Here is a 25770-nt window from a genome sequence, read left to right on the forward strand (position 1 = left end):
CAGGTTTGTATGCATGATCATATTCTTGTTAGGGTTTTATTACTAGCTGCATTTATTGCAGTTAGCATTAGGGATTGATATTGGCACAAACTGATTAAGCATATGAGTGAGCAACTTTCAAATTTCAGTGCATTTAAGCAAAATGAAGAAGAAATGGATCACAAAAAATTAAAGAGAATTCACCACATGAGCAGGTGTGTAAAGGAATTTGTAAATGACTGCTTCCAAGTGACTGCAAATTCCTTTTTTTTATAATGCTCGCATTTTTAGTAGGATATGTAGTGCTATTCACATACGCATTACTACCAAACCTACACGACAAGTTGATTAACACAGGTTTCGTGGTAATCAACCTGTGAGAGATTCAATCAATTTAATAAACCTATCGCCCAGTTAATTGTTTTAATAATCAACCAATTATGCATGTTTATGGTATATTAGCTTCTATGAACAAGTGGTGTAGGACGTGCATAGAGAACTAGCTTCTAAGAAGATCTATCCCTTTTATTTTATCTATATATATATATATATATATATATATAGTGAGAGCTACAAAATGGTGAAACATTCGAAAACTCTTAAAATGTCCCTTCGTTTCCTTCACAACCAAATAAAAAATAAAAATAAAAACTAATAAAAATTACTTGAAAATTTTGAGTTTTAACAATAAGAACAAAATAAAGGGTAAAATGAATAGTACCAGTTTTGACTTTTTAGTATAAAAATGTAGTTTTTCGTTAAAATGAACAGTACCGTGAACTTTTCGTTAAAACTCACATAAAAAAACAGAAAACGAGGACAAACCCATAAAAAAACCACGCTGAACAGAGAACTGTATTTGAAAAAACATAAAATAAAAGTAAAGGGACGTGGTGGATAACTCTTCCATTTTAGGATGAGATATTAATATCTCACAAAACTATATTAAATAAGATAAAAGGATGTGGTGGACAACTCCTCCATTTTAGGATGAGATATTAATATCTCACAAAATTGTATTAAACAAAAAGAAAAAAATAAAAGTAAGGGGACGTGGTGAATAACTCCTCCATTTTAGGAAACGAGAGCAACAAAATGAAGAAACATTCGAAAACGCTAAAATTCCCCTTTGTTTCCTTCACAACCAAATTCAAATAAAATAAAATAAATAAAATAAATAAAAAAACAGAAAACGAGGACAAACTGGTAAAAAACCATGCTGAACAGAAAACTGTATATGAAAAAAAAACAAATAAAAGTAAAGGGACGTGGTGGATAACTCTACCATTTTAGGATGAGATAATAATATCTCACAAAATGATATTAAATAAGATAAAAGGGCATGGTGGATAACTTCCCCAATTTAGGATGAAATATTAATATCTCACAAAATTATATTAAACAAAAAGAAACAAATAAAAGTAAAGGGACGTGGTGAATAACTCCTCCATTTTAGGATGAGATATTAAAATCAGAGATAATTGTATTGAACATCATTTTAGGAGAGAAATATTAAAAAATAAAATAAAAAAGCGACATGGTGAATAACTGCTCTCCATTTTAGGAGAGAGAGATATTAAACAGAAAAATTAAATTTTGTTTTATTGGAAAAAAAGGCAAGAAAAAAAAAAGAAACAAATAAAACAACAGGAACGTAACTGCTCCATTTTAGGAGGAGATATTAATATCTAAAAAATTATATTAAAAAAAATAAGAAGCAGCGTGGGAGAAAAAGGGGTAGAGGTTGTCGTTAATTTTTAAAAAACGGTAAAGTCTCCCACTACCAAGCAGTAACTTCCCAGTTCCCATGTACATTCCCATTTTTTCTGTTTCAGCTACAGTATTATTATATGTACTCTCCATCTCCTTCAATTATGTGGGCGAATCCTATACCCTAATTTTTTTGCTCTGTCTTCTTCACTTCTCTAAGTTGTTCTATTTCTTCGATATTTTTTATTTTGTGTTTGTAAATGATATAAGCTCAATCCCCATCTCCTTTAATGTTTAGCATGCACGCTGTCATTAATTGGATACTAGAAGCATGGTGACGGAAGCAAAGTCATATGAGATTGGTGGGTTATCACTTCCTTTCCCTGCATGGTTGTACTCATTTTACACATTTCCATGTAAGCATAATATGTAATTGTATGAATTCCCAGGTTTAGTTTCATTTGGGTTTTTTTAACTTCTTCCTTTGAAATCTTCATTGTGTATTTTTTAAATTTTTTCAGATTGTGAGTTTCAATATTTCAGATTGTTTTCATTCTGAGGATATTTACAAGAATACCCACAAAAAAATGAAGAATGAACTACCTATTGATAAGATCCCAAACAAACATGTCTCTATTTTTACACCTGGTTGGGAGATATCAATCGGAGTAAAAATTATTGATTTAAGCCAATTGATTCTCAAAGAGTGGAAAAAGAAGAAGCATGAGCAGTATGTATTCTAAATTCTTTATTAAATTTGTTACAAGAAATCTAACATTTTATATATATATATATATATATATATATATATATATCTTTAATATATAGGTGGCGCATGAAAAAGATTGTAGAAGAATTAAAACCTTCAACAACTCCTCACATAATACGTATTTGGAATAAAATCTAACAAAGTAGGTACAACACCATTTCTTACTTATTTATTTTTAATGGCACTCTCTATATCATTCTACAAATTAATTATCTCAAATTTTAAAATTTTAAAAAAATTATGGGTGCAGGAAAATGATTAATAGTGACCAAACAACTTTTCTAAATATAGTAACTCTTCTCTTATTTTCATATGGAAGTATGCTATAAATTCAAATTGCATTCAATTTTTAAATAGAAATAAAATTGCATTTTTTGTCAATTTTACAAGCATCACATCTGTCTCAAAGTTCACACACCCCACCCCGACCCGGAAGGTCCACCTGGATTCCGAATCGAGTTGTGATGGCCGACACCGAAAGGTGACGAAGCTATAAGGTGTAGTGATGTGGAAAATGTGAATAAATTTAAAACCTAAAATTGCCTAAATGAAAGAGTGCGCTTGTAAGCGGGAATGAACTCATTTCACACGTGATGTCAGAGTATAAGTAAAGTACATCATAGTAGATTGAGAATTATATCATCAAAGGTAACCTCCTATACCAAGATTTGCCAAGAATCCTCGTCGATATGAAAACTCAGCTACTAAAACCTGAAGGGGCGAAAAACAAAGATGAGTGAGCCTAAAAATAAAATATACATACTACATATAGTATGAAAATACTTATCGTAGCCTGCAATAACTTAAGAATTCAACACATCACAATATTTCGTAAATAAACATTTAACATCTAAAAATCACATAATCTTGCATAAATAAACATATCATATCGAGTGCTCATCAACATATGTTGACACATGAGTTCATACAAAGATATTCTGACATGAACAGGATTGGGTGTGAGCACATCTCTGCATGTTAGAATATCTTTGCATGAACTCGTGTGTCAACATATGTCAATGAGCACTCGATATGATATGTTTGTTTATGCAAGATTATGTGATTTACGGACGTTAGATGTTTATTTACGAAATATTGTGACGTATTGAATTCTTAAGATATTGCAGGCTACGGTAAATATTTTCATACTATACGTAGTATGTATATTTTGGAAACTATATTTGTTTTACGGCGAGGGGTTATTACATTAAAAGATTTTTACAAAACTTTATTTTTAGGCCCATCCACCTTTGTTTTTCACCCCTCCAGGTTTTAGTAGCTGAGTTTTCATACTGACAAGGATTCTTGGCAAATCTTGGTATAGGAGGTTGCCTTTAATGATATAATTCTCAAGCTACTCTTATGTACTTTACTTATACTCTGACATCACGTGCGGAATGAATTCATTCCCGCTCACAAACACACTCTTTCATTCAGGCAATTTTAGGTTTTAAATTTATTCACATTTTTCACATCACTACACTTTATGGTTTCGTCACCTTCCGGTGCCGACCAACACAGCTCAATTCGAAGTCCAGATAGACCTTCCAGGTCAGGGTGTGTCAAAGTACAAAGGTTGAAGTACAAGATTAAGGTAACATTTCATACTATTTAATTTTGTAAACATGATTACAATTTGTTACCTAAAACTTAACAAATTATTTATCTTTCAGTATTCTAAAAGTATTGCTATGGGAAAATTGTCAAAGTTAAAGGTATTTAGGTTAAATTGCTTAAAACCTTTATATTTGGGATTGTGCATTATAGTGCATTATTCCTATCTTAATCAATTAGACTTCTTATTTTATCATCATTGCTTGCATATTAACCATGAAAATCTAAAGCAACAAGTGCTAGCAAATGGGTGGCAAGCATGACTTTGATTTCACACGGAGACAATATGTTTACATATGTACATATTGTCCATATATAGTTTGCTTTGTTTCATATATTAGGAGTTCATCCCTAACTAGTTTATAACATTGACTGAAACCTTATGAATTTGAAAATTTTGATTTAAGGACATTAAATGTTATCATCGTGTATTTAGAAATGAAATTACATGTCATATTTTCCAATTTTTTAAATATTTCTATTTTCCCATTTTATCTTCGTTGTTGTTTTAAAGGAAAAATAGTAAAAATTGTATGAGAGATTACTCACCTCTGTGCAAATTGGATGGACTATATGCTGCTAATATGCCAATATGGCATGCGTGATGATAACACCATTATCATAGTAAACGAAAATGAAATCCACCATTTTTAATCCCTTATTGAGTAAGGAACCCAACTCTTGATTTTAAGGAACCTAACTCTTGATTTTCTTCTTGTACAATATATAGGGGTAAAACGATACTAATGGATATAAGAGAATTCTAGCTACACTGATTAACGTAATTTTTTTTGTTAATCGGTAATTACCAAAATGATAATAATGACCAAGCATAGATCAATTCATGAAATCAAACTCTACCAGCCAAAAAAAAAAAATGACACCATAATAAACAACAAGCAAAAAAAAAAAAGTGGAATGGTTAGTGTGCAATTTATAAATTTCATTTTTTTTTTTTTTGTATAATGGGTGGGTGCAAAAAGACTAAGTTAGATGATTGAAAATGATAAGAAATTGTTATGATGGACACACACCCACAATTTATAAAATAACCACTTAAGAAATATAAAAAGATCTAAAACAGCACATCTTTGGGGCGCGTAGCACCCATGATGCAAAAATGTATCTCACATGAGCATGAGCTCGTGCGGAGAGGCTAGTGATTGTATTACTTGCATGGCAATAAATTCTATTTAGTTTATTATAAATAAAAACACTAAAAATGAGGAATCATATATACAGAATTCCTCAAGCCATTCTACGCCTCTCTCGCACTTTCTCTCTCTCTCTTTAATAAAATAGACCACAACATACGTAGTAATATTTTGTGTTAGAATATTGCATTGGACATGCTAGAAGCCTAGAAATGTCACAAAATCCAACCTAAAAAGGTAAGAAAATTCAAAACCAACGGTAAAAATTGGATGGGGCGTTGAACAATGAGCTCCAAAAATGGCATTGACGGTGAAGCAAACAAAATTCAAAGGTGGAATTAAGTAAAACCATTGACTGCTATCAAAGGCTAGTGTGTTTATATGTTACAACCAAATATTTATAACCATTGACTCCAATGGATCGCTGTTACGACTAATAAGGACACGCATTGAGTGTTTTCAATTACCTCCTTATTTTTCAAATTACTAAATTTTAATCTCAGTCATGTATCCTAAATTGAATTAAATCTAATCATTCTTTTCTGTTAATATGGGTAGGAAAAATAAGACAGACCGACTGAGCAATAAAGGAAACAACCATATGACCCTACATTCCCAACGAACTTAAAACCAACATCTCGCTCTCTCTCTCTCTCTCTCTCTCTCTCTCTCTCTCTCTCTCTCTCTCTCTCTTATTCAATCCCTACTTTTCCTCACCAAATTGTCTCACTGTTTTATTAGTGCAATTCTGGCCTCCTCTGTTTCCATCCTCTGTTTTTCATCCTCTGTTTTCACATATAGCTTCCTAGAATCTCATACTTTGATTCCCCAATCCTTCATATTTAGGTACATCCAATGCAAACCCGCAAAAAAATACACACAAAATCTCAAATGTTTTAGCTTTTAATTTTTTTTTTTTTAACAGCAATAGGCCAACTCTGTGTTATCTGTCTGTGCATTGGTGGTTGCTACAAAAAGCTTGTCCAAAAATAGGCAAAAGTTGCAAGGAATGAGGTATTATACTAGCGGATGACAAATTGCTTTGTTCCTAAAAAAGCTCTCCTGTTCTCGTGGAAAATTAGTGGCTTGTTTCTTTGCTCTCTCAGACTCTTTGGGGATCTTCCATTTTCTTCCTCTCTTCACATACAAGATTTTTCTTGTGAGGTTGGATTCTTTGTTTTCAATCTCCCCACCCGTCGAATTTCGATATGGGTTCTTTAATTTCTTCCTTTTGGTTTGGATTTCAGGCTCCTCTGAAAATTCTGTAGTTTTATTTAATTACAGTAATTGCATCAGACCATTTGAATTCTGAGATGGCGTCATCACAAGTTGAAATGGCCTCCACCGCGCCTTTTGGGTGCGTGTTAAGGGATCACAATCGGCGAGACAGGTGCAGAGAAAGCAATGCTAGGGCCACGCAGGCTGCTTTTCAGAAGAATTTGAATAGCTTGGTGAGGAATCACCTCACCACCTGCATTTCTGTCTCATCAACCTCTGCCTCTAATGACAAGGAAAGCAACAACTCCCAAGACCAAAACATAGAGAATGTCGAAAGAGATGATGGTTCTTCGACAATGAGCCCAAGGCAGTCTCGGGTTCTTGATCGATGGGCTGAGAGACAAGGAGGGAAAGAAGCAATGGCAATAGTGGAGAGACAGAGCCAGGAGCCAGAGCTTATGTCAGTGCCTAGTTCCGCCCCTTCATCAACAAGGACATCGACATCAATGAAGGAAGGGACTCTTTCAAGGACAGATAGCTTGGCGGATATTTCCAATCGGGGAGTTGGAGCTTCTTCGCTGGTTCAAATATGGGAGAAGAGGCTGAACCTATCAAACAGTTTCAAGATGAGTTCCAATGGCGGCACAGAGACGAGCAGGTCCAACTCTGGATTGAGTTTCAATGAGAATGAGAACATTTTTGATACTTTCAATGAATCCAGTGCTTTCAATGAGTATGTTGCTTCGAATCAACCCGTTTTCGAAAAGCAATTATCAAGAGAGTCTGAAGCAGGGGACTCTGTTTGTGTTGATGAAAAGTATGACACCGGCCTGGTTGCTGAGGATTCCGTTGAGGACACACATTCTGACGAAAGCGCCGCAAGTGATGCCCGGAGTAATTTAGATGCAAAGGAAAGAGAAAGAGAGAAGGTTCGTGTTGTGGATATCATTAAACGGTTGACAATGACAGCACACTGTCCATTATCATCTCCAAGCGATGATAATGATCATGATCAGCAGTCCTGTGCCAATGCATCTCCGTCTAGAGAGCGCGATCGTGAGAGGTCTTTCGGGGTTGATCAGACAGAGCAGCTGCACAAAGGGTTCTCTCAGGTTTTAAGTTCGCCGAGGATGATCAGAGGCAGGCAGGCATTTGCGGATTTGCTTATGCAATTGGAGGGTGACCGGCATAGGGAGCTTGACACACTTGTAGACCGCAGAGCAGTTTCAAGATTTTCACACAAAGGGCGAATTCAAGTGCGTTAATTATTCAATCATTTGAACTCAAATTTTCTTAAACAAGCTTAGTTCTTAATTTACGTTGTCTGAAATATGTAACCATTTTCTTCCTTGTTATGCAAATTCCAATGCATCTACATATTCACTTTGCTTATTATGCTTGTTTTGCAGTCAATGTTACGGCTTAAACTGCTGCAACGCGGCATGGCAGGGGCAGTAGGTCAAGAAGTACCACGCCGGAAACCAGCAACATCTCAAGTGAACAAATTGCCACAAGGCTCTGCCATCATGCATCTCAGGTAATAAAATTCTTCATCGAAACATGCCAAGCTATAAGCTAGTTCTGGTTGTTGTTGTAATGTTTCTATAGATTGTTTGTATTAAAAAGAGCTTAATAATTGCACAAAATTGGAAAGAATTTAAAATATTTCAGCTGTCATAACTTTTTCCTGAAAAATATGAGGTTACATCAATCTTAAATATTTAGGTTCGTTTGGTGCTGAAGATTGTTTTATTGGATTACCTTGAATATAGTGAATTATCTAGTCCAATTCAATCCTAGGCACCAAACGAACCATTAAAGTACTGTGTGTGATCGGAAAAAGGATGTTAACATTTAGATCATTTAATTTCAGGGAGAAATTCAGCGCTTGTTTCGAGCAGGCCTCGACAGCTCAGAGTGATGCAGCTAGCACAAAAATGCCTCAAAGGGAGGTCGTCAAGGACACCAGTGTACATGCACAAAACTCCTCCACCTCCAACATGCCTAGCGAAAACACTCCTAGTTGTAACATTGATATAACTGAGCAGAAGAATGCAACACGGGTGCAGACTCCATTGCCGTGTGCTAGTAATGATCTTCGTGAAGTATTTAGCATGAGTTCAAAAGTCACTTGTCAAGAAACAAGCTCAGTGGCTACAAACACCTCAACGCAAGCTAGTAAAGATCTTTGTGAGGAAGCTAGCCCAAGCTCAAAAATCACCTCGGAAGGAACAAGTTCAGTGGCTACAAACAATTTGTTAGCTGATAGTGAAGATCTTCGTGATGAAGCCAGCCTGAGTTCGAAAGTCACCTCTCAAGGATCGAGTCCAATGGCTAGGAACACCACGCCTCATGCTAGCGAAGATCTTCGTGAAGAAGCCAGCCCGAGTTTAAAAGCCACCTTGCAGGGAACAAGTCCAATGGCTAGGAGTACCTTGCCTCATGGTAGTGAAGATCTTCGTGAAGAATCGAGCCCAAGTTTAGAAGTCATCTTGCAAGGAACAAGTCCAATGGCTAGAAAAACCTCGCCTCATGCTAGTGAAGATCTTCACGAAGAAGCCAGCCCAAGCTCAGAAGTCACCTTGCAAGGAACAAGTTCAGAGGCCATAAACAACTTGCCTCATACTAGTGAATATCTTCATGAAGAAGCTAACCCAGGTTCAGAAGTTATCTGGCAAGGAACAAGTTCGGAGGCTAGAAATCTTGATGTGCAAGAAACCGCAGAGGCAACCACATCCTTGGTTGGTTGGGATGAGAATGAGATAGAAGAACAACTAGAGGATGATTACCAGTACTATGGAGATTATACTTATGACTGGATCAATGAGATTTCTCGCCCACGTAGCTACTGGGAAGACCTGAGGAAGGCATGGTACCAAGAGATGCTTAACTCCAACTCAGGCAAGGGAGAGATACGCCAACTTATCGAAAGGTACAGCAGCATTGCTTCTACTTTTCTTGTTTTGGTTCAGTTGTAAACTTCCATAATTGGACAACCACATGTCTATGTTATACTCATATGAATTTCACATTGATCTATGCAGAAGTACAGTATCAAATTTTCTTGCTAGTGATTTCCGAGACAGAATAGACAGGTTGATGGTATCTCGCTTAGAAATACAAGCGCAACCAGATGGCAGTCAAGAAGGAGAAGACAATGACATTAACCACGACAGGACAAATCTATTGGTGTCTTTCTTACAAAAGCATCACCAAAATCAACAACAACAAGAATTGCAGCCGGCACGCAGTCAAGAAGAACAACAAGTGCAAGAACAAGAACACCAAGAAGATCAGAACATGACAGAAGAAGATGATGAGGAAGAAGATGATGATGAGGAAGGTGATGACGATAAAGGAGGAGAAGAAAGGAGTCTAATCAGTGCTCAATATCAAGAAGCGAGTGATGATTTTTACCATTGCACATCATTGCAGCCATCGCCATCTCATATGACATCGTGGAGCTATCAAGATATTGAAGTGGGGGATAATTTTGGTCGTGCTGCTTCTACATCTCCACCCCGACATTTTCCATCTCATTCTTACTATCCAAACAGTCGGCAAGGTTCACCATCACCATCTCCATCATACCATCAAAATCATCACGACTTCTCTTCCCCCTCAAATCATCCTTCAATTGTGAGTTTAACTTTTTCCCCTCTGCAGTTACATTAACTTTGAGTTCTTAAGTTACTGGTTGGTATAGAATCTAAGTTAACTCTGCCGAACTTGCAGGAAATGGAATTCATATATGACATGAGAGGGCAGATGGAGCAACTCTATCGTGAGATGTCGGAGCTACGAAAAGTAATAAAGAGCTGTGTAGACATGCAACTGGTAATGCAGCAATCCCTGAAGCAGGAAGTTCATTCAGGTTTGTGATGTACTTCTTGTATGTTTCTCTTAATTTAGGGCCTCAGATCAATTTAAAATGAATACCATAAATTGCACAAATGCATCCACTGAAAAGGTATCTAAAAACATCCTTGCTCTTATACTTGTTTTGACTTTTAATATTTATTTTGGTCTTTTAGGACAGTTTTAAGTACTCTTTCAAAGCTATAGCAAGAATAAAACTGCGAGTGGCTGCATAGTTTCTGCATTACTCCTTATTTTCAATCAGTTTCTTGACAGTACACTATTCTGTATGTTACAGGTCAAGCGGAGAGGAAGAGGTCGGCAAATGGATTACCAAAGAAAGGAAATTGTTGCATTTGCCATGAAGTGAAAGTCGACTCACTTTTTTACAGGTAACTTGCTATCCAAGCAAGGCTTCTCATGTGAAAATGGATCTTTTCATTTCAATTCTTTGTTGGCTGTAGTACTCATCTTGTGAGCTGCCATTTCTGAATTTTCCAGGTGTGGCCACATGTGCACCTGTCTCAAGTGTGCTCATGAGTTGCAATGGAACAGCGGAAAATGCCCAATCTGTCGAGCTCCAATCGTGGATGTCGTGAAGGCACAGATGGATTACTAGACTCTACCGGCGCCAGGTGAACGAGTTCTTGCTTCAGAGGACCGTCTTTCTTTCGAACAATTCACCATAGTGAAGCATCCAACATCGGAAGAGGAAGCTAATTTTGTTCATCTTTGCCTATTTACTTACATATCAAAAATCATCACGGGAAATCATACTTGGTTTCTCTTTTCCCACATATACTATTGTGTGTATGTTTTTTTAGGAGAGACCCACAACTAACAAGCTCTATTGTTTGTTATTCATCTTGCTATATACAATTTGAGAAAAGGTGCCTCTTTTTGGAAACATGCTTGCAGCATATCAAATCTATATTGTCGTTCACCCATGTTAAAACACGTGAATCAGCAGCACAATCTAGCAGGATGACTATTGCACCCAAATATTTTCGTAGTTGCAACAGGTGATGTTGCTTGTTGGGTAAGAAACCATAAGTCAAAGGTTGGTGTAATTTTCAAAATGTATTTCAAATCAGTATCAGAAAAGCCAATAATTCCTGCTTTAACCTTATTTATCTAGCCAAAGAAAAAAGTTGGTGTAATTTTTACTGTCTAGTGCAGGATTGTGATATGAAGGGTTGTTAAACAGTTTTCGCTGCAGAAACAAACAGAATATCAAATCATAGGATCTTGTTGGGGGACTTCGTGTACATAGCAATCAAACAATATAGTATATATGCTTTATATTTTGTATTCTCTTTAACCTTTTAACATGTGTACAATAACCATTTTGAAGCTCTAGGGTGCTTCAGATAATAGTGCAGCTATGAGCCTATCAGTGTTGTCTCGAATCATTGATGGCTGTAAAATTCGAAAAACGCCTAAATTAACACGCAGTTATGAAACTAATAGATATTATTTTAGTGGTATTTCTCTTCTCAATGTCAAAAGAGATCACAAGTTCAAATTCTGCAATAAAAAACCTACAACTATGAAAGAAATAAGCCCTTAAAATATTATGTGATGCATTGTAATTGGTAAGCATTTAAGATGTAGACAGATAAACTAAAAAGCTTAGAAGGTAAGGAGAAATTTACCCCCACACAAGGGTTGATTTTTGGCTATATTTGATAAATACTCCTTTTGAGAGTTCAAATCATTTGAATTACAACTAGCCATTGTGTCATCTCACTATACCAATCTAAATTATTAGAACAATCGAACTGCAAACTTGGACGTAACCAAGTTTGTTGGACGTTTTCTCAGCACTCGTATGTTATCTTAGTATTCATAATTTAATTTTAATTTGTTTTAAACTTTCATACATGGTTCCCATCTAAACAGAATGCTGCCCCCCTGGGACTGGGAGATGCCAGCAGCCCAGCAACAACGTCGACAACGTCGACAACCAACACCCTTTCTTTTCAGTTGTTATTAAGATTGCCTCCTAACAACTCATCACTCAGGGCAGCCCTACATTATTATTATTATTATTTTATTAAAAGTTATTATTTTATTTTCTTGTTCCACATTTTTTTCCTTCTTATTAGGCTCCAGAAAATATAATTTATGCCTTGAATTTAAGCCATCACCCAAATATCCTTTGACCCCAAAATTTCTTTGTAATATCTGGACAATCCTGCCTGCTATAGTAATAACCAAGAGTGATCAAGTGACGATGATCTACCACTTAGTACTACAGATCTAGTGATATTCTTCTTCATTTGTAAATAAAAGGTTTCAGGTTTAATTTTCGCCATTCTCGTCACAGACGAATTTGAATCACATCATTATGGCTAGTCCAGTGTGAGGCTTAGCCACTCCTCCACCCCTCCCCCCTTTGTAGAGGGCATAATCATTAAATATTATGCTAAGAATGTTTGTTTAAGCTCGTATCGACGGCTGATAGCCGTTAATACATTTTGAAATCACGTACGCACATAGGTCAATTACGCATGTATGAATAACTGACAATCAATCACGTGGGCACTGGGATTGTCCTTGGCATCTCTTATTTTTACTAGGTGCAACACTCAGAACATGTTAAAAAGAATATCAAATGGTTTTGTAATTGCTAGGTTTGGCAAATATTCACGTGCATATACATTGAATCATATATTGGATAGCTAGCTCTCTTTCCCTCCAAGCAAGTTAAAGGTGTCCAAAATATCATTGAGGATATATACACACTACTATCCCCCACGTACACAGAACTAGAAAGGCATATAAATAAATAAATATATATATATGTATGTATGCATAAACCTTTAAGGTAAGAGATTCTTTTTTTTTTTATAAAAATGGCGATTAGTCGTAGGGTCCACATCACATTGAATTTTAACGATCTGAATTGTCTATATTTCAAGTTGCACCTCATAGATCATCCTTACAAAATATTAGCCAAATTGGAAATGTTTAAGACATAATTAAAGAATACTTTGTTATATAAGAAATAATGAAATTTTTTCTTGATAATTAAATAGGCAAATGGTTTCGGATTGAATTGAATTTTTGCTAGGATGATCTATGAATCGAGACTTACAAAATAGATGGTTTGGATCGTTAAAGTTCGATGTGAAGTAGATCCCACACCTAATCCCCATTTTTTGAAAGAAAAAAAATAGGAATCTCTTTGCATAAAGGGTCTTTGTGTGTGTGTGTGTGTGTTATATGTCCAATCCAATCAAAGATGGGGTTACCTTCTGCAATGTCCTCGTGACAACATGTCTCTAAACCCTAACTATTTGATAGGGTAAGACAACTTCAGCATTTGATTTTTGGTACCAGCAATAATGCATTTTTGGTTTGATTTTGCTCTCTCAAAGACAACAAGGAAGATCCCATCACATTATCATGATCCAATCGTGTTTGGAAAATGTCTCAATGTATTCCACGTCATTTTCAAAAAATAGAAGGCCATCCAGCTATTGCTACGAAGGACAATAAAACGACCCGACGTTTGTCTTAGTGAGTGCTTTATTTCGCTTTCCTAGAATATTGCCTTGCATTTGCAATTTCCATTCACCCTTATAAAACACTGGCACCATTTCATGCCCAAAACCAACCTTTTTTCACGACAAATTGGTGATGGGAATAGCTAATAAGACTCCTTTATGATTGTAACCTACTACTAAGAAAAGACTGATTGATACTAAGTATTGTACATTGATATTCTGATGCCGTCAAGTTACATCTCTCTAGTCTCACAACATATTAATTTGATATGAAAATAGTATGATCTCAAAGAAAGATAAAATAACGATGTATTGACGCTTTCTATCTTAATAATAGGACAAAGAGGTGACTCAAGAAAAGTGCATAACACTATGTCTGTTGGCCTCATTTTTGTCGACTTACAAATCTCTATCATTAGAGGTACTCAAACACATGGCTTGTTATCTTGTTGTGATTGTGGTTGAAGAGTCTATATAATTTAATTATTTTAGAGAAATATAATATTAATAGATCTATCAACATCTGGTAAACCATGCCATTGAAAATTTCTAGATTTACATTCGCTCCATCAAAGCAGGAAAATAGTTTCATTGAAAATATGGTATATAATTAAAAGTTTACGAGATGAATAATTAAAGATTATGTAAAAGATGACTTTTTTGACATATGGTGTGACATCCCTCCTTACTTTTATTAATATTATAAGGTTGCTGCTTCTCGAAAATTCTTTGTCGCACAAGTTTTCACTTTGAAAAATTCTCCAAAAATTTATATGTGATGGATTGACATAAGAGACTTTGATGGGGCATGGTTTAGGGTTCATACTGCAAGTTCAACTGCAGATGACATTCATGTTGGGAACCCCTTCACTTCAGGCTACAGATTCAACTGCTCATGACATAATAAAGCTTCTTCAAAGTGACCATATGCATACAATTATTTCATTCAGTCACGTTTCCATCCAATCTTTTAATTAGACACAGTTGATAGTTACTAATTAAACTATTTCGTGGCCATTTATCCTCCCCAAGTGGAGCAGGTCCTCCTAGCTTAACTCCTTGATCATATAATTAATTTACTGTTTCAATCACTCAGATTTGGAAGTGCTGGTGGATTCTAATACATTTTGTTGATATAAGGGGCACGTATTCACGTGGTTAGGAGAATTTAACTTGCATTTATGATTGTGTGTCTGAACTCTCATTTTCTAGTATTGCTTGCATCAAAAGAGAAAATGCATATATAATTTCTAATCTATCGAAAGAAATACATTTTAGTGATGAGAGATGCACTTAAACATATAATAAACTTTAACCCGATTTTTTTATCTTGCTTGTATTAAAAGAAAAAGAAAAATTACATAACAAAATGCTTTCATATACCTGTGACTATTTTGATACAAGCCATATTGAGAAAGGAGACGATCTCTCAAGTACAGATGACTATTTACGCACCCGCAATCGAAATGAAAATAAGGAGTCTGGTTCTGATTACGAATTCTTCTTGTACTTACTAAGGCATAAAGGAATCAAGACTGTGCGGGGCCCACATAAAAAATAAAATCCAATTCCTCGTTTTGGAGGAATTATTCCTTGGTGGGAGGTGAGAGTTCAATTCCAAGAGTGGGGGCAATAAGGAATGCTTAATTTTTAAGGAGTTTTAACGAAAAGCCCACAATATTGTTCACTTTAGCGAAAAACCACATTTTTACGCTAAAAAGTCAATCCTGGTACTATTCACTTTACCCTTTATTTTGTCATTATCGTTAAAACTCAAAGTTTTCATGCCCTTTTCATTAGTTTTCCTTAATTTTTACCCATTATACCCCACACAGTTCCAAAATAGTTAGAAAAATTAAAGTCTGCCTAGGATGTATTTATAGCAGTTTGGAGAAAGGCTTAATTGCATAGCGAGTTTGCAACGAAATAGGTTGTTTTTTAAGGAAAATAATCAAGTTTTAAAGAGGTGGAAAATGAGCAAAAAAAGTATGGATTATTTTATAAAGAAGTAGAAAGTTTCTATAATTTATAAGTATATGTTGTTATGGAAATTAAAGATATTACATAACAGATAAATTAATTTATTTAGAACATAGGCAGTTTAGTAAAAATACTGGTTTTAATTCCCAATAAAGGGTATTTTGTCAATAGCTTTTATGAAATTATCATCATTCCTGATTCCAAACAGTTTAGTAAACAACTTTCATAAAAATCCGATTATGAATATTCCTCCCCAATCCAACTATTCCTTAATTCAATTCCTCTCGATCTGATTACATATTAGTAAATGTGTCATTAATCTCTTTTAGTTACAGCTGATATCTTAGTCAAGCTAGGCATTGGTTCAAGTGTGTTTAGCATATAATCTTTTCAGCCAGCTCAAAAGAGAGACAATGATTGGTTACTCTCATGTACCGCACTCTCCAACTTGGGATTGAGGACGCATGGAGTCTGAGCAGTAAAGGCACAAAAGTGTGGGGAAGGAAATAAAAAAAGGGTCCCTGAGAAGGCTGGCAGTGGCACCGCTATCCCCTCCCCACACACCCCTTCTTTTGCTTCACCAAATTTACAATTATAATCCCTTCACTCGGTTAGGAGGTTGTCACTTTCACCATCACAATGGGGCAATAGGGTTATTTATGGCATACCCTAACCCACCCATGTTACAACTTACCCAAAACCTGCTCATTGTCCCCACTTTTTTCTATAAAATCCTCCCACTTCATCCCCTAAACCCTACTTAACTTCTTCACCTTCATCATCATCAAACCCTTCATTGTTAATCTTCCTAAGATCATAAATAATGTGTTCCGCGAAACCAAAATTGCAACGAAGTGCTAGTGTCTCTGCAACGTCAGGGAAACTAATCAACCGGCGTCCGGTTCTCCAGCCAACCGGCAATCAATTTCCCACCTTGGAACAAAAAAAGTCTCCTAAAAAAAGCTCCCAAGAAACTAATGTTCCAATTCCTCTTCCTTCACCACTTCCAACTAATAAAACTAAGGAAACTAAGGCCTCACTTTCTCCTCCTATCTCTCCCAAGTTGCCTTCACCTCGACAGCCTGCGTTTAAGCGAGGTAAAGATCCCAATGAGCTGAATTCTAGTGCTGAGAAGGTTGTAGTGACGCCTCGTTGCTCAACCAAATCGACAAGTTCGGTGAAGAAGTCGAAGAAATCTAGTGGTGTTGCACCTTCTGCCGAAAGTGTTTTGAAGAATGTGTCGTCTTTGATAGTAGAGGCACCAGGAAGCATAGCGGCAGCAAGGAGGGAGCAAGTAGCAACAATGCAAGAACAGCGAAAGATGCGAATTGCGCATTATGGAAGAGCAAAGTCTGCCAAGTATGAAGGGAAAGTTGTTCCTCTTGATTCTTCAGCTACAAATGATTTCGGTCAAGAGCAAAGGAGATGCAGTTTCATCACCCCCAAGTCAGGTACGAAAACTTAGCAGAAGTACTTGAAGTTTAAATTTCTATAGACAAATTGTTGAAGTTATCAAGTTAACAAAAAGTTGAAAAACGTGTTTGCTTGCAGACCCAATATATGTTGCTTACCATGATGAAGAATGGGGAGTTCCTGTCCATGATGACAAGTAAATCTCTCTCTCTCTCTCTCTCTCTCTCTCTCTAACACACATACACGTTTGCAGCTATGGAAAATATGTACAAATAGAACCAGTCATAATATTCTAATTCAAAATATGATTGAATTCCCCAAGTTTATTTTTTATTAAAAATTGTAACCAGTTTTATTTGAACACAGTCCCCTTGGAGCTAAACAGCTAACTTTGCTTGCTCATATTTACAGTATGTTGCTTGAATTGCTACTATTAACTGGTGCTCAAGTGGGATCGGATTGGACTTCAGTCCTAAGGAAAAGGGAAGCATTGAGGTGGGTGTGATTCCAAAATTCCATTACTCTTTTCAAGTTCTAGATATATTAATAATATACTTGAGACATTTTGTGATAAAACCTTGTATTGAAGTCTTAACAATAGCTACTCTGTGTGTACAACTTTTCTTAAATAGTCTAGACTACTCAGTAGTACGGATGATTTAACTGAGAAAATACTATTTTTATTTATTTTCCAATTTAATAGATATAAAACTGGACTACCTAGTAGTTCGGATTATTAAAGACTTGCCATGTTTGTAATCTTAACTAATCATAAGTTTTTCTTTATACAGGGAGGCTTTTTCAGGGTTTGATGCAGATGTTGTGGCTAAATTTAGTGAAAAAAGAATAACATCAGTGAGTGCTGATTCTGGCATAGATATTAGCCTTGTTCGAGGACTTGTTGACAATGCTAAGAGAATTCTTGAGGTATATTTAATACATTATTCATATTTATAAGTCGGGAACTGATTTTTGCATTTCTCTTTTTCTCTTTTGCGCTCAACAGCTTGAACCTCTCTTTTTTCTAACCATTTGATAAAGTAATGAATGTAAAAGTGATAATGAAAGTAAGAAAATCACTTTATTTATTCGTCGTTATATAAAGTTAAAAAGAATGTGAATAAGAAATTTTCGATGTAAATATGATGTCTTAATCAACTTCTACTGTTTACACCAATTTTACAGGTAAAGAGGGAAATGGGATCATTTGACAATTACTTGTGGGGATTTGTGAATCACAAGCCAATATGTACCCAATACAAGTCATGCCACAAGATTCCTGTTAAGAACTCCAAGTCAGAGGCCATCAGCAAAGACATGGTTAGAAGGGGTTTTAGGCATGTTGGTCCCACTGTAATTCACTTCTTCATGCAAGCAGCTGGCCTCACCAATGACCACTTGATCACCTGCCCAAGACACCTCCACTGCATCCCTTCACCATCATCACCCATGATTTGATCACAATAATACATGGAAAGTTGGAAACACACTTATGTTTGCTTAGATGGCATGGAATAGCTAGGAGGATCCAAATAAGCATATTCTCTAATTAACTCTAGATATTTGCTTTGTAGTTTGTAATACGGTTGTTGTGTGTATCATATTACGTAGAAATTCTCTGTACATGACGTTTGTTTTTTGTTAAATGATGAATTTTGTACCGATAATATAAATTGACGTTAATTATGAACGCCAATTTTATCTACCAACGTTATCAACAACTTATCAACAGTTCAGTTTTTAACGTCATCATGTCCAAAGAAGAACTTTTAGTAGGAGCTTAAGTGGGCTTGTGAGATGAAATAGGGGCATATCGTGGATGATAAGCTGTATGTGCTGGCAGCCAAGGGCAATGGCTAAGTATATGGCTATGGGATGAAATAGCTTTCAATGGTTGTGGATGGCCGCCACCACCACCTCCACCGCTATTATTTGCTTTGCTTTTGACACGATTGTGAGGAATAATCCGTGCAGGTAGGACTGTTTGGCCCAGTCCTTACCATATCCAGGACCATGATTTATCCATCTATCTAATCCTATCTTTCCACTTAAAGTGCATAAGTATTGTCAGTTCTTCCCTCAGAGATATGAAAGCTGCCTACGTGCACAAGCACAATCACCATGCCCTTTTACCAAAAAATAAAAAATAAAAAAACCACCATGCTCTTAGTTCTTATATTTTTTTAATTATTTATGTTCTTTTTTCTAGATTCTGACCTTTTGGGATACTTATCTGTATATGTTTTCACAAAATTAAGGTTTTGACTTGATATTCTAACCTAGTTTAAAGGAGATGCTAAGAATTTTCTCGCTCGAATATTTTAATTTTTTCTTCTCGGCTCTTCTTTTTGTCATGCTATGTTTTTTTATGATTGAAATCGTCTAATTTTTAAGTCACTCTTTACATATCAACCATATACAAAAATCAACCAAATTAGAAGTCTATTAACATTAACATAGTTAAAATTTCAATGTTTAAGTGAAAATAATAGACTGTTTATTTACTTGATAACTAATAGATGACGATTAATCAATATTTTGCACATATAAACTTTTAAGAATGGCTTAGTAAATAAACAGATTAATTAGATCATCGTGCAACACTGCAAAATAAGAATGTAGCTAGCGTTATTGTTAATCTAAACAACGTAAAGGAGAATTGACACACTCGAGCGACATTCTTTCTTTAATGTCTTTTCAATCCTTGGTACTCTTTAAGCATCTTCTCCATGTGCCGAGTGATATACTTTTCTACTTTTCATGTTTCTGTTGTCTTTGTGCAGAACATTGCATATGGATGCACATATGTTATGATGGCAGTTAATTTATGGCTGTAAATATTTGCAGCTGTGAATCACAGGTAAAGTGGCATTCGATGTCCGATGGGAATCGAAAACCATGGACTTGGGTGGACCTAAAGTTCGGTTGAAATTCCCAAAACTCACACCAACAAGGCAACAACATAGGGTTCCCTGCTTCTCTACTCGTTACCTTTTTCTCTTGAAGAATCTGCTTCCCAAATACAAATAGTTTCCCTGAAATTACAGAACATAACTTTATCCTGTGGCCATCTTTTCAAGTATGTGTCTTTTTATTCAATCGATGTCTACCTAAACTACTCTAAAATACGAGGAATCAAACTCTAATCGAAACTACAAGGAAGTTGAACTCGAATGCATAAAGAAAACACGTAAACTCTAGCTATGTTTTTGGAGTGGTAATCTCAATACACTCTTTTGAAGAGGTAATCCTTGTGCAAGACTCCCAATTTATACAACTCATAAATCATAATAAAATGCACGTTCATCACCCCTTGTCCTTTCACGATACTTCGAGCGAGTGTGATGCTCATATACAGAAATCAAACAACTTGAGTTTTAATACCTGTAACACTACCGCCTACACTACTGCATGTTCAATACATAGATATCACTCGAGGATCCAACGCATGTACACTAGTGTGATTTAGAATATGTCGGCTGTTACAGCAGTGATGAAACCCGAGTTCAACTAGAGTAGCGAACCTGGAAAGCTTAGTAGTTAGGAAAGCTGGAGTAGAACACAAATTGGATAAGCGGATAATGTCATTTGTTCACGAATTCTAGGCGGTTGTAGAGGGATTAAGCATTCCTTTGAACGCAATGAGAAGATCTTGGGTAGAAAGTAGCTCAACTACAATTTGGTTTTGTAGTCAGCGTCATATTAAATGTTATGAAAGTTTATGACTAAATTCGATTCGTTATGAAAGTTTATGACTAAATTCAGACACAACCCAAGTGACCAAACAAAAATTACTTCAAAATAACATAAGCATAATGTGTGCAACAATTAAAGTTATCTGTATCAAGATGCGAAAGGGTAGAGACAAACAAAACAAAATTTGCAGCATAATATCCAAAGCTAATAGGTAAACCACTACAAAAACATAGTTGAAAATTGTCAATTAAGTTTAAAGCTTGTTTTCGACGCGACTCTTTAAGCAGTGGCTGTGGCTTGCGCTGCTGCTCTCTTCTTGGCCTCTTCAATAATGGTAAGCTTAATACCCTTACCCTTAGGAAGGCTTATCCATGGCTTGGTCCCCTTGCCAATTGTGAACACATTGCCCAACCGGGTTGCAAACTCATGACCGCTGGCATCCTGGACGTGGATAGTCTCAAAGCTTCCCTTGTGCTTCTCCCTGTTCTTGATTACTCCAACACGCCCTCTGTTCCTTCCTCCGGTCACCATGACCACATTGCCGACATCAAACTTGATGAAGTCAGTGATCTTGTTGGTCTCCAAGTCCAACTTAATGGTGTCATTTGCCTTGATGAGAGGGTCTGGGTACCGGATTGTTCGCCCATCATAGGTGTTAATATATGGAATGCCTTTCTGTCCAAACTGCACAGAGCGGACCTTGCAGAGTTTAAACTGCAAGAGACACAGAATCAAATATCAGCACATTAACACATGAATTTTAAAACATAAAAAATCTGGAAGCATGTATTATATTAAAGCATAACTTTCAATATTTGTTGACATTGAGTGTATATACAAACTTAAACTGGCAATTAAATTAGGCAGTCATCCACATCGAGAACATTTCTTCAGCCAGCGAACATTAAATGGTTCCATATATTTTCATCAAGAAAAAAATTAAAGCAGGGGACATGGTATTATTAGCATGTATGCTTAGATTAATTAATTCTATGAAGAACAAGATGTTTAGGTGCTGAATTACCTTGTACAGCGTAATAATTTATTCATATCTAAGGACTATCAATTCAGAAAAGCAATGTTAATTGAACTATAGAAACCACCATGTGACAAATGCACGAGGATTGAAAGAAATGACCTTTGCTTCTTCATCCCTGATGGAGTGGAGACGGAACCGACCCTTGGTGTCATAAAGGAGACGGAAGTTCTCATTTGTCTTGGGGATTGAAACAACATCTGAAAAAGCAAATAACAATGCTCACAAATCGTTCATTTCGAGACAAACAAGTCATAGATGAAAAGGATTGTTCAAATAAATATTGCATTGTTGATATAACAACATGAATACCGGTTAAGACCCCATTGAAGTAGCAATATATCAAAGAAGAGTGTTGTGCATACCCATGAAACCAGAAGGATATGTCTTATCTGTCCTCACTTTCCCATCAACGAGAACATGTCGTTGCATCAGAATGGAAATAACCTCACGGTATGTCAGAGCATACTTCAATCGGTTACGCAAGATGATAACCAATGGCAGGCACTCCCTGGATTTGTGAGGTCCAGACGAAGGCTTGGGAGCCTAAACAACATAAGAAACGCACCATATTTTAAATTAGTCAATTACCGCGTCAAATACCAACCATTGCACCAATTCAGATCAAAATGAACACTTGCAAAGAGAATTTTAACTTACAAATGCACCGCCAAGTTTGTCGAGCATCCAATGCTTGGGGGCATTGAGCCTCTTCAAATGTTTCTTCAAACCACGAGCCTGTTGCACCCAAAAATTAAAAATTAAAAACAACCCCACTTCAACATTGTAACAATAACGCGTACCAATCAAAGAATTAGCAATTGATACGATGATCCAACAATACAATTACGGCCATATCGATAACGAGCAAAAACAGTGGTTAAAATACATGTTACGACATCCAAAAAAATTAGATTACAACGTCTAAAAATTAAAGATTTTTCACTCCGAAGAACCGAATTTAACAATTATCCATTAACTCTTGTAAAAAAAATAAACAATGACCCATAAAGTTTCAAGCAGAAAAAAAAATCAGCTAAAAACAAGCAGCAGCAGCAGAACTAGGTTCAAAAGATTGATTCAATCCATATCCAATGGAGATACATTACACAAGTTGTAAAATTTATTGTTGCATCAAACGTGTTGCAGAAACCGCGTAAATCAAAGAGAAACGAACAGTAGAAAAATTCAAAGTAAATCCACGGAAAGATGTCAGAGAAAAATGAAATACCAACCATGTCGTTAGATTGATTTCAGGTGAACTCCACAGACCTCCGCCGCCACTCCTTCGCTGCTCCCGAGTCCGAAGTCCGAAGTCCGAAGTCCGAAGCCGCTCCCGCTCTCTGTGATCTGTGGAAGCTACAAACTCTCGCAGTCGCAGCTCTATATACCCCCTCCTGTTTGTTCACGAAACCCTAATGAGCTCCCGCTTTAGGGCTCAAAAATGGGCCGACTTTTGGGCTTCAAATCTCTACTTCTTTTTTATCTTTTAGGTTAGGCCCGGTTGGGATTATATTCGTCTTTTGACTTCTGGTATTGGATCTCGGACAGGTCCATTATTGTTGGCCCAATAACATAATAAATGATCCAGTAAAGGAATACGTAGAGGAATAAAGAAAAATCCTTAATTTTTCTAATAAAACACCATCACGCGGTACGATTACATATTCTACTTTATAAATTATTACATGTGTTTTGTTTTATATTCAATCTAAACGGCCAAACATAAGCAGACAACGTGCGTGTAGCAAAAGTGTGTGTTAAGATCAGTTTCTAGAAAGACAATAGGTTGCAATGCATAAGGGAAGTCAACCTAGGAGCACGAAACAACGGAGTACTGCTGCCCTTCTCTAAGTAAAGGTAAAGTCTTTCCTTCCGCTAGAATTGAGCTAGAATGTAAGGAAATTGAAAGAAGTGCAGAAAGGGTCAAACGTGGTTTTTGGCATCGAAGAGAGCCGTTATCTACGATAAAGCGGGGGTTCAGACTTGGCGATCGAGTTCTTGCCATGGGAGAGGAAAACAAGGTCAGCTCAATGTTGAATTGAGAAATCATATGAGCGTTGTTTTCCATCTTGAAAAAATGAATATGCAGTTGTTTCTTTTCATTCACAAATTGTATTGCCAAATGACATGACAACTGGTTAATTAGTTTGCAATTGCATATGTTCTGATAATCCTGATGGAAAAAGTACTGGGTTTTCACCTATGCGCCCTGAATTTGATACTTTCCCCTTCTAAATTATTGTAGAAGTTTCAGACCTCCCCTCCGCCTCTCCTTAATAATAATAAAATTAAATTAAAAAAATTGGTTAATTAGTTGGAATGAGTTAACATTAGGACCTTAAGCAAACCTATTAATTAATGTGATAATGTATATTAGTGGCAATGGCAAGTCGTGAATTGTGGGGAAAAATGAATTGACATCACATGGAAGGGAAGTCGCTTGACATGTGTTAGCAGCCAGGATTCCCGGGAAGCAACAGAGTCACAGTCTCAAATACTATGTAACATCAACAATCCCTTCATCTTCTAACTTCTAAATCAAAACAATTAAATTAAATACTAATTCTTCCACGTATACATCTCCCCAAATACGATATTCCCTTTATATTTAAAAAATTATTATCAGTATTCCAAAAATCTTATTTTACATTCCAAACTTTTTATATTAAGAAAGAAAAATACGAAGAGTGTAGAATGAAATTTTTGAATATCAATAACACTTCCCTATATTTAAATAATAATTATAATAATAATAGAATGTGAAAATAAGAATTCATAACCTGTAAACTGTAGCAATGGTTTACGTATATTATGCTGAGCTGTTCTTCTATACATTATTTGGTTTATTGTTCACGACAACGACGGTGCCAAAATATATTTTATTTTTAACTTTCTTATGTTATCGCGGTTGAGGTGGTTAATTTGGACTCAAATTGTGAAAATCTTAAGGATTTTCACATTATAGTCGTTCATCGTACATCATGCAGTCGGAAATCATTTTTAATTTTTAATTAAAGTTAAATACAAATAGTATTTAATGAAAACTAACCGCACAATGTACGATGAACGGCTAAGATATGATGATCTTTAGAATCCTTACAAAGAGAATTTAGAAAGGATCCTCATCCGGTTAATTTATTCTACAAAATGCAACTTATGGTCTAAAACAGATCACTTGCTTTCACTCTACTTCCTTCATAAACTTATTGATAATGTTAAAGAGATTAAATTTCTAAACAAAAATTTATAAGACAAATGATATCGTTATTAATGATTGAATTATTACTTTACTCGTTGATCTCCAGTGTGGGCATAACACATCCTTAAATAAATAAACAAATAAAGTTTCGGAAAAAAAAAAAACAAATAAAACACTAGCTGGTTACCCAAGGAAACTTGTCTGTCAAATCTCGTTCCGCGTGGGAGTTTAGGCCACAATGACGAAACAATAATCGATAACAATAAAAATATTTTATTAGGAAAAACCAGCGTGGTCCTACGATCCGATGTCGTTTTAGGGAAGAAGACAGCCCACAATCATAGGTGGCTTTTTGACAGCGTCGACATACTGATTTAAAATTTGTGGAATCCTACACGTGTCACATCCTTACCATCCCTCTCAATCCCCCTACCACCGACGCCCCTAACTCCTATTGTACTGTGGTGATTAACCTCCACCATATTTCATAGACAATTTTCATGGCGATTAAATATGTCAAACTACAGAGTCGGTCCAGTGATTAATTCCCCATTAATCATACTGATAATTTAGTACAAATGGCACTTATTGGCTTACATGATATCATGTGAAAGTTTCGGGATCTGTAC

The 25770-nt window shown here is 35.9% G+C and overlaps 3 protein-coding genes across 3 annotated transcripts; 2 read left to right on the top strand and 1 right to left on the bottom strand.

The window, feature by feature from the left end:
* Nucleotides 1-6484: 6484 nt before the first annotated feature.
* On the top strand, nt 6485-11209 carry LOC137726969 (uncharacterized). The gene is made up of 7 exons (XM_068465914.1): nt 6485-7700; nt 7854-7981; nt 8318-9376; nt 9489-10083; nt 10180-10318; nt 10601-10694; nt 10804-11209. The coding sequence occupies exons 1-7, from the start codon at nt 6540-6542 to the stop codon at nt 10919-10921; spliced, it is 3294 nt and encodes a 1097-aa protein (XP_068322015.1). The 5' UTR covers nt 6485-6539; the 3' UTR covers nt 10922-11209.
* Nucleotides 11210-16529: 5320 nt separating this feature from the next.
* On the top strand, nt 16530-18925 carry LOC137726095 (uncharacterized). Its single transcript, XM_068464965.1, has 5 exons — nt 16530-17245; nt 17346-17403; nt 17619-17702; nt 17999-18134; nt 18393-18925. Exons 1-5 carry the CDS (start codon nt 16618-16620, stop codon nt 18663-18665), a joined length of 1179 nt encoding a protein of 392 aa, XP_068321066.1. The 5' UTR covers nt 16530-16617; the 3' UTR covers nt 18666-18925.
* A 2059-nt stretch (nt 18926-20984) lies between these two features.
* Nucleotides 20985-23302, bottom strand: LOC137725481 (small ribosomal subunit protein eS4). The gene is made up of 5 exons (XM_068464184.1): nt 23175-23302; nt 22600-22677; nt 22305-22485; nt 22042-22139; nt 20985-21617 (listed from the first exon to the last, which is right to left on the bottom strand). The coding sequence occupies exons 1-5, from the start codon at nt 23175-23177 to the stop codon at nt 21183-21185; spliced, it is 795 nt and encodes a 264-aa protein (XP_068320285.1). The 5' UTR covers nt 23178-23302; the 3' UTR covers nt 20985-21182.
* Nucleotides 23303-25770: the final 2468 nt, after the last annotated feature.

Source organism: Pyrus communis, chromosome 2, assembly GCF_963583255.1.
Source record: "Pyrus communis chromosome 2, drPyrComm1.1, whole genome shotgun sequence".
In the NCBI taxonomy this organism is placed as follows: Eukaryota; Viridiplantae; Streptophyta; class Magnoliopsida; order Rosales; family Rosaceae; genus Pyrus; species Pyrus communis.

Bases quoted from the DNA above. Each gene is read 5' to 3' on its own strand.
- LOC137726969 (XM_068465914.1), top strand. From the start codon at position 6,540: ATGGCGTCATCACAAGTTGAAATGGCCTCCACCGCGCCTTTTGGGTGC. The intron at 7,701-7,853 runs GTGCGTTAATTA...CTTGTTTTGCAG, and splicing joins CACACAAAGGGCGAATTCAA to TCAATGTTACGGCTTAAACT. The intron at 10,319-10,600 runs GTTTGTGATGTA...TGTATGTTACAG, and splicing joins GAAGCAGGAAGTTCATTCAG to GTCAAGCGGAGAGGAAGAGG.
- LOC137726095 (XM_068464965.1), top strand. From the start codon at position 16,618: ATGTGTTCCGCGAAACCAAAATTGCAACGAAGTGCTAGTGTCTCTGCA. The intron at 17,404-17,618 runs GTAAATCTCTCT...TCATATTTACAG, and splicing joins GTTCCTGTCCATGATGACAA to TATGTTGCTTGAATTGCTAC. The intron at 17,703-17,998 runs GTGGGTGTGATT...TTCTTTATACAG, and splicing joins AGGAAAAGGGAAGCATTGAG to GGAGGCTTTTTCAGGGTTTG.
- LOC137725481 (XM_068464184.1), bottom strand. The intron at 22,486-22,599 runs GTAAGTTAAAAT...TATGTTGTTTAG, and splicing joins ACAAACTTGGCGGTGCATTT to GCTCCCAAGCCTTCGTCTGG. The intron at 22,140-22,304 runs GTATGCACAACA...TTGCTTTTTCAG, and splicing joins ATATCCTTCTGGTTTCATGG to ATGTTGTTTCAATCCCCAAG.